The sequence below is a fragment of the Panthera onca genome, chromosome C1 (genome assembly GCF_046562875.1).
Source record: "Panthera onca isolate mPanOnc1 chromosome C1, mPanOnc1 haplotype 2, whole genome shotgun sequence".
Taxonomy (NCBI): Eukaryota; Metazoa; Chordata; class Mammalia; order Carnivora; family Felidae; genus Panthera; species Panthera onca.
In genome coordinates this window covers 107,779,435-107,792,364 of record NC_138346.1, presented here as the reverse complement: position 1 = coordinate 107,792,364, position 12,930 = coordinate 107,779,435, and the positions used below count along the sequence as shown (strand labels likewise).

General features: G+C 39.7%; 1 protein-coding gene across 3 annotated transcripts in view; it reads right to left on the bottom strand.

The window, feature by feature from the left end:
* CNTNAP5 (contactin associated protein family member 5) overlaps window positions 1-12,930 on the bottom strand; it is an 809,440-nt gene that overhangs the window by 151,169 nt on the left and 645,341 nt on the right. For all 3 annotated transcript variants that reach the window (XM_078451401.2, XM_078451402.2, XM_078451400.2), the window contains exon 14: window positions 4,226-4,382. In XM_078451401.2, coding sequence (XP_078307527.1) covers window positions 4,226-4,382 — 157 coding nt within the window. The remainder of the gene's footprint in view (window positions 1-4,225; window positions 4,383-12,930) is intronic.

The following is a 12,930-nucleotide window of genomic DNA, read 5'->3' as shown; positions in this document are numbered from 1 at the left end:
TTGGATCCCTCCTCCCATTGGATCCCTCTACTTGGCTGACAGCTTCCCACCCACACAGCCCCACTGTCCCTGTGCTGTCTCCAGCCTGGAACTGCCCCCAGTGTCCTCCGTTATTCCCCACAGTCCATCAGTCTGAAGTAATGGGATCAGAAAACACCTGATTGGCAAGATTTCTATACGTCAAACCACTAAGTTGAAAACAAGTTCCTTTACAATCATTGACTGTAAAACTGTTACTCATTTCTCTTCCTTTTTTTTTTTTTTTTCTTTTTCCTTCTGTTTAGTTCTTTGGCTGAGACAGAAACCCCTGGAGATAGAACACCTGACCGTGATGCCTACCTGACGCTTCCCTTTACTCTAAGAAAGAGTTGTGCTTTTGGTGTTTGTCAAGTTCTTCTTTCCCCTCCATCCACCTCCGTCTTCTGGGCTGACTCACCTCCCCTCCCACCCACCACATGCTCATTTTCCCCCTTTACTTGGTCTGGCAGCAATGTATTCAGTTCCAGAGGTTGATTAAAACAGAATAAACTATTATCAACTACCAGAGGCCTGGAAGATGGCTGAGCCTCCCAGAGCAGCCTGTTTTAGCAAAAGGAAACCCACAGGCTGCCATGGTGTGATTGGAGAAGCCCTGGGAGAGGTCTCTGGCATCCCCACCTGCTGTCACAACTGAAAATCTCAAATTGGTGGCTCCTTTTATGTAGTCACCAAGAGTATCCTTGGATTCAGCAGGAATCCCACTCTGCCCCCTTAGGCACGTGATCTGAACTGAGGTTACCATCTCAGAGCCTCAGTTTCCTTTTCTGGGCAAAAAAGATGATAAAACCCACCTCAAGCGTTGTGGGGATGATGCTATGAAATAGAGCACATAAAATGCCAAGAACACTTCAGTTCATGATAGGTAACATTTTTAAGCGACAATATTACCCAGAAGTTGTAATACATCAAAATGCTATCAGCTAGATGTTCCACCAGCCCAAATCAGTTTTCTGACCAATTTTACCAAAAGCAGAAACTTGAGGGAACTGTACAAGATAAATACATTTGAGGTTTCTTAGGAGCATTTTGAAACACCAGCGATACTAATAGGGCACTCTCTTCTGAAACAAAAATTTGAGATGTGTGGAAAGCCAGCTTGACCACATGGAAGCTAAGAATGTGGTTGGAAGAATGTTAAAAAAAACAAAAACAAAAACATGACTATTTCACAGTCCTGTGTGCTTTTATCCTTTTCTCTTCTGCATTAAATAATAGACTTGAATAGATAAGTGATGAATGCATTTCCACAAGGTTCTGGCAGGGTTCATATTGGAAAGGATATTCTGTGTCCACAATCTTGGTATAGACAAAGGGATCTCATTACTATTTCAAATACAAGAAGCTTCTTGATCTGGATTTAGTCTTCTTTCCTGTCTTCCTCTCTTATAAATCCCCCACATGAAAACGGGGCAACAATCACACCAAAATATTTGTGTGTAGGAGAAGTAGTGATTTTTATATTATTTCACATTTCCCTGTCTGAGCATATGAAGGTTCTACCTACCCATACTATACTAACTTTAGCTAACTTCTTTCGGTCCTTCAAAACCTAATTGCCACTTGTCCCAGCCCATATCCACCACAGGTCTGGGCGCATCTATACTTATCTCTATTACCAAATTCATCACAAAGATCCATATATTGCTAACTATTTTTCCCCCTCACTGTTCCGTGAGTTCCTCAAGGGCAGAGATTACAATGCCTTTGGCTTTCTCTGCAAAGCAGACTGCTTGACTGGCATAGACTAGGCACTCAATAAACAGGTGATATGTGAGTAAATGTCAAATGGAATAGTACATGCAGTTGCTTCTATAACAGGGTATTTTCCAGACTCAATATATTAGAGTGTGTGACTGTCCGAAGACAAAGGAATGAAATCCAGAAGAGTTAAATCAGAATCTCAGCCTCTGCTCCTTCATAAGAATGACAGAAGGAACTCCCTGATCTCACCTGGATTTTGCCCTGAGACACTCAATGTGTTATTCTAGTCTTGGTGAAGTAGGCATCTTTACAAAAGAAAGGTCTGGTCAGTTCTCTTGATCTTTGCTATGTGGGTTGTTGAACAAAATTTATATCTAAAATAAAACGCTGCTGCCTCTAATAAAGGTTGTTTGCCACAGAAAGTGGCAGATAATGGCGCTTTTTCCCTGGCTTTAAAGGAACTGGAAAAGGATATGAAAAATGCAGTAACTTCTATGTTGATAGAGGTATGATGACACCAGAGTTGACAGAAAGGACATTTTGAAGTGTTCCTCTGGGTACAGCCTAGATGATGAAGTTGAGTCAACACTTTATAAAGGGCTCAAAGCTTAGTCAACTAGTGAGCAGGTCAAACAAGGAAGAGGGTGTAATCTGAGTAAAAGAGAGAGTCAGTGGAAAATCCTAGAGAAGAGAGTGTGGAAACATATCAACATGGTGGCCTATTTTTAAGTAATACGATGTCATTTTCTCCCACTGCCCCTCATTGCTTAATAAATTAAGCCCAGTCCTGGTCAGTTGTTCCCTAGGAAGGAAAGGCACTGAGGCAGTGTCCTGTATGCAAAGGGCCACACCACAGGAAATAAAACAGTGAGCAAAGATCAAAGAGTTCAGCCACTAGGGAGTGAATTGAAGGTAATTAGGAGAAACACTTCACCTTCTCTTTATATTCTACTGCCCCATATCAACTTCTCTGACTATACATAATGAAAGAAAGGTGTTTCCATTTAGGTGTATACATCTATAATTTCTGATGTCAAGCATAGAGAAGGGGAATTAATGAATCATGCAAAAGTGAGTGATTCTAAGCTGCTGATTGCAGATCATTTTGACTATGTTTTCCTGGCAACAAAACCATTTAACTTTTCCACAAAAATCTCTCAAGCTTTGGAGGAGCCATTTTGTGGTCATCCCTCATCCTCAGAGGTCTTCTAAATTCATTTATTCAGTTAACTACCACTGAGTTTCTACTGCACAAGGGATAGATCCTGAGGGATATAATATTAAAAGACATAGTCTCCATCCAAAATATGAGTTATAATTGATTGCAGGTCTTCATGACATTATGATAGAAGGCACCGTGGGGTAAAGTGGGGGCCCAAAGAATGGAGAAGTCCATCCTACCTCCAGTCAACTTTGTTTGATTTTACCCATGTGAAGATTTTGAGGTAACTTGCCTCAGGGCCCAGGCAGCCCTACAGCGTTCTGAAAGGGTGGCCCATCTAGAAGAACCTGGTGGAGGTGTTTGGTCCTTTCCTCATTGAATTTAGATTTTGACTCTACCTTAAGCTTTATTCAAAACAGTCTCTGCTGTTACCAATTTAAACACCAGAGAAAAAGTACTTAAAATTTTTTAAGTGGGTTAAAAGCAGTTGGACTTAGGAATTCTTAATTGAGCAGAATTTCATGAAGCAAGCAAAATTACAAAGCCAAAACTAAAGAATGCCTGAAATTCAGTGACAACAAAATGGTCTTGGAAATGTTCTGTATTTTCATAATACAGTGAAAAACAGGTAGTTCACTTGAAGGACAAAGGGCCTTAACCTTACAAAAGTAATAAGGTAGGGGAGAGGAAGAGAGACCCTGGCCCCAGCCATAACTGAGTTCAAATTCTGCATCCGTCACTTAATACATGTGGGTCAGTCACTTTACTCAACTTCTCTGTAAACCACATTCCTCAACCTCAAGATGCAAAAGTGAGACAATTATAAGGAATTAGTATGGGTTTTTTTTGTGTGAAGATTAAGTAGATGTTCAATAAATATAAATTTCCTTTGTTATCATTGTATTGGCCAGGAGAGGGTGGGCCGGTGACTGAAACATCAGTGGGAAAATGGGAGAATGAAGACACAGTTTGTATGATTACACATCTCTACCTCCCCCACTCTCTCCCAGAAGCTATATTCCACACATTATAGAAACACCAACTACATGGCAAAGCTTAATGTTACAGTTCATTCTGTTGCGAAAAAAACGAACGTTCAGAATAGAAGGTGGTGATGAGGTGACGTGTTTTATGTTACAAACCTCAGTGATAGCCCTAAAAGTACTAGAGCTGGCAATTTTCCAAGTTACAAACAATCACAATCATTAGGGGGACCTAGTTTATATTGAATTTCTCAACCATGTCTTTTTCTCTTGGGGGAAATTTTATGCATCAATTAATGTGTTTCCTCCACAACTGCAGAAAGATCATGATCCCCATTACCATTCATCCTTGTCAGCATCGCAATTGCAGAAGTGTCGAATGTCCAGGCAACTCTCATCCAGGCCACATTCACACTGCTGGACCCCAGGAGGGGCACCTCCCCAGTAAGGGTGCCTTTCATTAGACCGCCCAATCCACCAGGTAAATGGTGTTCCATCTGAAAGACAAGATAGTTTGCAGAGGGTGTCAGAAGCTGAGACGAAAGTGTCTTGAAGAATATACATATATATAGATAGATAGATAGATAGATATACATATATACTTGTATATATGTAATATGTATCTATACATAGATACATACACATACTATATATATTCTGTCTCTCACTTCCTCTCTTCTCTTCTTTCCTTTTCTCTCCCTTTGTTTTTCTTTTTTTTCTTTTTCTTTTTTCCTTTCCTTTTTCTTTCTTTCTTCCTTTCTTTCTTTCTTTTCTTTTTTCTTTCTTTCTTTGTTTCTTTTCTTCCTTCCTTCCTTCCTTCTTTTCTTTCTCTCTTTTTCTTTCTTTCTTTCTTTCTTTCTTTCTTTCTTTCTTTCTTTCTCTCTCTCCCTGTATATCTATCTATCTATCTATCTACATACATACAAATCTATGTATCCATATACACACATCTGTATCTATATATCTATATCCATACCCATATCTATATACATATAAAGATATAGATAAAAACAACACTGTCATGAAAAGTATTTATGTAGTGGGACACGAGTTAATCACAATGGTCAGAGACAGGGTCACAAACTCAAATCAGGCAGGTATCACAATTAATTAAATTGGGCTAGATTTCAGACCAAAATTTTTTAAGTTACAGATACAATAATTAATTTCCTTATAAAATTACCAAAGGTAAAATAACAGCATGAGGGCCAAGATTGGTCTCAGTTTCTCATAGACTCTGAGGGCAGGGGGACACTAAGGTGAAGAAAGAATGGTGGTACCCTGGATTACCATAGCTTCTAATTTGTTTAAACAGAGGTCATATATTCCAAGTTCAAAGACTAGAAGGAAAACAATAAAACCTTTTGAAGATTAATTGTGTGGGTGGGCCGAATAATTCCTTCTGAATGTCATATTTAACCTATACATCTGGTATATAAACTCTGATTTCAGGTTTATATAATAAACAGAAAACTATTTTGGAGTCTTGTTTTTGGCAATTTATTTTTTTTTAAGTTCAGTAAAATCTGTTGGAATTTTCCTTTATAACTGGGAATATGTCAGAAGATTAAAATTATTACTCAAAAAATGATAATTATCATAAGAATCCAAGTGATGGGTTGTAGGCAGACATGGATTATGCATTTTTGTCTTCATGGAGTTACATCCAGGTTCCTTTGGAAATTGCTGTTTTGTTTCTGTTTATCATACAACAAGCAGTTAATATGTGATTATTTAAAAAATGAAAGAAATGCTTACGAGGGGCCATTTTTTAATGGCGTACCATTTTAAAGTAGAATAATACTTGTCTGATAATGTTACTAGGTGGGAATTTCGCCAAGTCAAGATTCAATTGCACATGCAACTTCTGATTTACAAACACATAATTTACACACCATTCGTGTATGCACAGATAGCAACAACTTTCCAAGAATTGCTCTCAGTGCTAATACCCTTATGAAAGTCACTGAGGCAAGCAGGGAGAGAAGTGACAATCTGGAACTTCCAAGAATCAGTAGGTCATTGGAAAAACATAAGGAAGATGCTGTGAAGAGCAGAAGAGTCTTAGCATTACCGAGTTAGAGGGAGGTCAGCCTGAAGGACCAAACTCATGCCAAAATACCACTCCTGACTCTGCCTATAATGTCCCAAGCCCCCTTATTATCTTTTAAGCTAGAATTCCAGTTAGAGATGTTTGTTAGCGAGTACCTTCTTTTTAAAGACTAATTCTCAATGGTATAAATCCATTTTCCCTACTTTCAAACAGCTGTAAATCATTAAACACTAGTTCAAATGAATTGCTTTGCTTCTAAATCCTAGCTTAGATAAGCCACGTTCAAGTGGCCTAGAGAGATTTTTCCAGTGGGTGAGTTCCGGCAACATGAGGGTAAAATATTGTGTATGTGATATGTTTACCAATGGTGGCTTTGGGTCCAAGAAATGGGAAGAAATCTCTTCATCTCTAGCTCCTTCTGACACTGCTCAGTCCTCTCCTCCATAATCTAGAATCCAGACTAGAATCCAGATCCCATAGTAATGTTCAATGTCATCATGGACCATTTTTGTTTGTGAGCTAAACAAAAGTTGTAATCATATATATATATATATATATATATATATATATATATATATATGTTTATTTTTGACAGAGAGCGAGAGAGAGCGAGAGAGAGCAAGAGAGAGCATGAGCATGAGTGGGGGAGGGGCAGAGAGAGACGGAGACACAGAATCCGAAGCAGGCTCCAGGCTCTGAGCTGTCAGCACAGAGCCCGACGCGGGTCTCAAACTCACAGACCGCGAGATCATGACCTGTGCCCACGTCGGACGCTCAACCGACTGAGTCACCCAGGTGCCCCAAGTTGTAATCATATTAATAGCATCATTACTAATGGTATGAGTTCTGGACAACCAATCTGTGCATAGCTTCTGGTGTCTATGTTGCTTCCTAGGAGTTTCACCAATGTTCACATGTTATCTTAAGCCCCTGGAAATTCCACAGCAGCTCAAGGCTTTGCTGTGTTGTAAATCCATCAGTGTCTTGTAGAACTGAGGCTTAGGGTCCCCTCTTCATGCCTGGAAATTAGTATTAAGGTTTTAAATTGTTTTAACTGAATGACTGTAAATGAGCAAGAAGAAAGGAAGTGACAGAGAGGAGAAACACACACACACTCACACACTCATACGCAGAAATCTGAAAGCAGAACCATCATTGCTCAGTTTTCCTCCTGGATATTCCACTTTTGTGTTTGTTTTCCTGAGGAGTACTAAATGGAGCATAAGCAACAAGGAAACAGGATCAAAAAGGTGGGACTTGCCTTAATTCATGACACTAATTATGTGGTCAGGAAGGGTAGTCTACACAATTATAAATATGTAGCACAATTATAAATATGTAGATATATCTCAACATTCATCCAACAAATATTTACTGAAGATCTATAATATCCCAGGAACTATTCTAGGCACTTGGGATAAATCACTTCAAGAGGAACCAAACCGACCAACCAAAGAAAACAACCCCCCTCCCCCAATCTTACATTGTAATTACAGTAAACAAATAATAATAATAATAATAATAATAATAATACATTTCATATTTAGAAAGGAACAAGAGGTATGGAAACAATACAATAGGCTAGAAAAAGTGGGCTGCAAAAAAAGTGTGGGCTGAAGTTTGGGAGTGGTCGGGATAGAACTTGATAAAAAAAAATACTCTCTGAGCAAAACTTCAAGGAAGGAGCAAGTGACATGTGGTTGGTCATCTAGAGAAGAACCCAGCAAACAATGCGAACATTCAATGTAAAGGATCAGGGAGTGTGGGATCAATGTAAAATAAGGGGATTTCCTAAAATCTATCGCCAGGTTTTCAAACTACGATTTTCCAAATTTTGCGGAAACTCTAATTGGAACATTTAACAAGAAAAAAATATCAGGAAAGAGGCAAAATAGAACATTTATTAATCAGGTTCTTGCCTACAAACTAAGAATTCACTCTGATAGTTCCAAGTCCAATTTTTTTTAAGTTTATTTATTTATCTTAGAGAGAGAGATTGAGAGAGAGAGAGAGAGAGAGAGAGAGATTGAGAGAGAGGGAGGGAGAGAGAGGATCCCAAGCAGGATGATCCCAAGCAGGCTCCACACCAGCTGCGTGGACCCAGATGTGGGGCTTGAACTCACGAACTCTGAGATCATGACCTGAGCCAAAACCAAGAGTCAGACGCTCCAGTGACGGAGCCACCCAGGCACCCCAACAAGGAGTATTTATTAAGAAGATACCAGACTGCCACAGAACAGTGACCAAGGAAGTAATGGGCTTTTGGCTAATGGGCTCACCACCTTGCACACTGGCCTGCTCAGGGAGCTCTGCCTGGCTCACTGTCCCCGAAAGTTAAAAGTTGGAGACCTATGCATCTGAGTATGTTACACTGCCAGTGCCAGGACCACTCCTCCCTAAGCATCTCAGGTTAACAGGCCCCATCCCTCCAAAGAGAGATGTTTCTGTGGTCCTCAACCCCAACCAGCAGAACAGAAGCTCCATGTAGAGCCTGCTTCCCAGTCAGAGCCGCACACAGGGGCCTGATCTGGGAAGCACAAGGACACCCCTGCAACCCAGCTGGAAGGGAGACTGGGGATGCGAATTCTGACTCCTTACAGAGGCAGGACTCACGGTGTGAATTTTCCCTAACACAGAAATGTCACTCCAAAGATATTGGACAGGTATAAATAAGATAAATGGCTCCTCTGGAGCTAAATACACACTTAGTATTACTTAATGGATCAGAACTCTAAACTGGGGGCACCTGGGTGGCTCAGTCGGTTAAGTATACAACTTCAGCTCAGGTCATGATCTCATAGTTCGTGAGTTCAAGCCTCACACTGGACTCTATGCTGACGTCTCAGAGCCTGGAACCTGCTTCAGATTCTGTGTCTCCCTCTCTTAGAAACTCAGCAGTAAGCACTGAGGCTGGGAGAGGTGGTGAGGTCCTCAGTGTGCAGCATACAGAACAAAAATCACTACAGAATTTAATTTATTTGCATTACTTCTGTGCATTTGGGATTATTATCGTTATGTAACCTCTTATTATTGTTATGTAACCTCGTGTATATAACAAGGTCTGGGAAAATTCATTTATATATATATATATATATATATATATATATAATCAAAAACCCTCCTGAGAAAGTTTATGGTATAGAGTGAATGACCTTAGTGTATGGCAGTAAGTGAACACAGAAGGTGATCCCTTGCCCTTTGTTAATATCAAGCAGACTATCACCAAACCCAAGATGAGTCATTTATCATGGGGCTTATAAAAATGACAATAAGAAACATTACTGAGCATATACTCGGTTACAGGCAGTTTTTTAACATGCTGTACATGTATTAACCCATTTAATCATGACTGTTATCCTAGGAGGTACGTATTATTATCCTTCACTGTACAGGCAAAGGGACGGAGGCAAAGAAGGTTTGAATGACTGTCTTGAGGCCATACAACCAGAAAGTTCAGAATGAGGACTTGAACCCGAGCATTCTTGTCCAAGAGTCTACAAGTGATTATAATCCCTATGTTATGCCACTGTGCTCTGACATGTGGGGAAATAATGTATGGTTAAAAAACTTAGGACCTTACAGCAAAACCCATATGGGTGGATTTAAGTGAGAGATAACTAAGAAAATTACAGGTGATTGGATAATCTCTTACATAACCTAAAATAAAGACAACACAATAAGTAAATATATCTAACTATTACACATTTATACGCACTAATAATACCACAAGAATTTAATACTAGCATTGCTTGCTGGAGCCTTTTAAGGACTTCCCTGCCAGGAATTTCAAGAACATCATCACGAGTGCATTTGGTTTTGCTAGAGACGGCACACAAACTGAAAGCACAGTTTATGCCCTGAAGCTAGACTTCCTTTCATTTTTTTTTTTAAATATAATTTATTGTCAAATTGGTTTCCATACAACACCCAGTGCTCATCCCAACAGGTGCCCTCCTCCCTGCCCATCAGCCACTTTCCCCTATCCCCCACCCCCCATCTACCCTTATTTTGTTATCAGTCCTTAAGAGTCTCTTATGGTTTGCCTCCCTCCCTCTCTGTAATTTTTCCCCCCTTTCCTTCCCTCATGGTCTTCTGTTAAGTTTCTCAAGATCCACATATGAGTGAAAACATATGGAATCTGTATTTTTCTGCCTGGTTTGTTTCACTTAGCATAATACCCTCCTTTCAAATGCTCTATATCTTTCTGGGTTTTTACTCATAGTTTGTTTATTTGTTTTGTTTGGTTTTTATGTCCATTTCCTGGGAACTCAAATGTTCTCCGTTTCAATGAGGCTAGGGTATTTGACATACAAGTTAAAATAGGTAATTGTATAAAACCACCATGTAACCCCATTGGCACAGCAGACCACTCGGGGTATATAGTCTTAGGTTTGCCCATAATAACCCTTAACTGTCAAGCTCCCCTTCCGTTATTTCAGTACAGCAAGACTCTTTCTTAATCAGGCCAGGGGTGAAGTCCAAGACCTGGCAGCCTTTCTCCATTCTTGGGCTCATGTAGAAATTTCTAGGTGTATTCTGACTCGCATTTACATTGTAAAACACTAAGTTCTTATTATTCTAATTATCCTCAAGAAGACAATTCAAAATAAACTTGGAAAATACTTCTCACAATTGGGTCAAAGAAATATGGACACAAACCTCATATCGTAGAATAACTTATAACAAGAATTTGAGTTTAGGGAGGCAGTGAATGTGTGTGTGTGTGTGTGTGTGTGTGTGTGTGTGTGTGTGTGTGATAAAGACAGAGACAGAGAGCAAGTGAGAGACAGAGAGATATGAGGAGGTAGACAAGGAGCAATATTGTTATCCTCACTTTTAAACTCAGAAATTTGAGCCCGTATTACCTACTTTATGAACAGCATCAGAAAAGTATTAAGCTTTGCTAATAAGTGCATAAGCACATCATTCTGCTGCTAAGTTTTCTTCCAACGTGAACTTTATATGATATACACAGAGACAGAGTTCAAGGAGAAATAAAAATCAAAAGGAGTTTGATAGGATTCCTAAGCAGAAACCCAACCTGTACCTGCTTAGTTTAATTTATGATTTTCTTAATGTAGGAAATTTAAAAGAAATCATGATGCAGGTTCATTGCACACTTCTATGACTTAATCACTACGAGCTGCTGAACGGAATTTAAACTGGAGAGTCGTCTTTAAGCCTGCAATTGTTTAAAACCAAAGTCTTGACATCTGGGAAAATAATGAGCTTCTCAGTGGTAACTGGAGCTACAGCCAAGAGAATTTGGCTCTTCCCACTACTACGAACAGTCTAAACATAATGCCAAACTAACCAGAAAGGAGGTGGAAAGTTCTGTAAATATATACAGACAGTGATACCATGTTGAGCCATTGTCATTGTTTTTATTGTTTTTCTTTATTTTATTTCTCAGTTTACAGGTAGGATGCTCATGGCCTTAAATTCTGGTAACCTCACTGTGCCAACAGAAAGACTTAGCTGCCTCTTCTTTTACGGTTTCAACAATGTCCACACCGATCAGTACATATATGGTATAGTGGGTTCATGGGAGTTGTCAACATCCCTATCCAGGGATGATGTTAGACTTGGGTCTTTTTAGTCACTTTGGCCCACTGAATACGAACAGAAATGGCAGTGTGTCCGTTCAGAGTCTAGACCTTAAAAGAGTCATGCAAATGTTTCCACTTTCCCCTGGGGATCTTCTCTGACAGGACCACGAGAACATGCTGCAGACTGCCACCACCTCTCCAGTGTGGGCCTCAGAATGTGGCACACGGAGTACATTTATCCCACCTGATGCACAGATGCGTGAGCTGAGAATAAGTACTGAATTCTGTACGCCACTGAGTTTTGGCAACTGGCTAGATAACACTATTGTGACAATAACTGATAATACAAATTAGATATCAACCATGTCAAAAAATTCTGTAGGGATTATAAGGAAGTAAATAGAATGATCGAAGGCTCTGTTTTCAAAGGATTTGCAATTTGGTTGGAAACACATAAAGGGAAATATAGGTGGTTAAGGAAAATAAAGAGAAACATCAATTCTATTTTGGCCCAACTAATTATCTATCTTCTGGCCCATATATGTAAGTAGCTGTAGGAGGCACTTGAACGGTTGCTCAGGAAGTCACTCCTCATCCCCTTCTGCAGTTGCCCTTCTTCCTCTCCCATATTCCTTACTCAAGCCCAGTCTGTCCCAACTCAATGTCAATTACTGTCAATGGAACCCTGACTCTCATGCTTACTTTTGCCCTCTTCACATATGGTGCTTGGGTCTTCCTACAATTTAGGTAAGTTTTCCCCAATGTGATAGTCCCAGTTCACCTCTTGTAGGTTCAATGTCTCCCACCCAGGCATCTGGTTAGAAATTGTGCAAAGAACTTTGGAGAATTTATTCCAATGTCCAGTCACTAGACTGTCATCTGTCCCAGCTTTCACTCATAGGGCAATACAAGATTTTAAACTTACACACACACACGCACACACACACACACACACACACACACACACACATATATATGCACATATATAATTCCATTTAATTATTTCTTAATTCTATGCTGTACGAAGATTTGAAGGGCATGGTATGTGTCCCAGTGATATAAATTTTAATAGATTGTCACTGCCTCAAAGGAGCTCATAACATTTAGGGGAAGAAGGACATGTACACAGCTGCGAGAAATGAAAGTTACAATGAGATTAGGACCAAAATAGGGCAGTTAATAAATTCCTAGGCAGGTCCAGAATAAGAAACTATAAACCTTGTCCAGGAGTCCTGAGAAAGGTTTCATGGAAATGGTTTCATTTCATGAAAATCGTGCCATTTGAGTAGAGGCTTGGTGTTGAAAGGGGTGGTGTCACTGGAGAAGAGTCTGCGTAGTTACGAGACACAAAGAAAATGGGACTCAAAATTCACTACAGCATCCTTAGAAAGCAACGGTTTGAAATAAGGTTTCTGCACATACCAAAGATATCTTATTTCATTG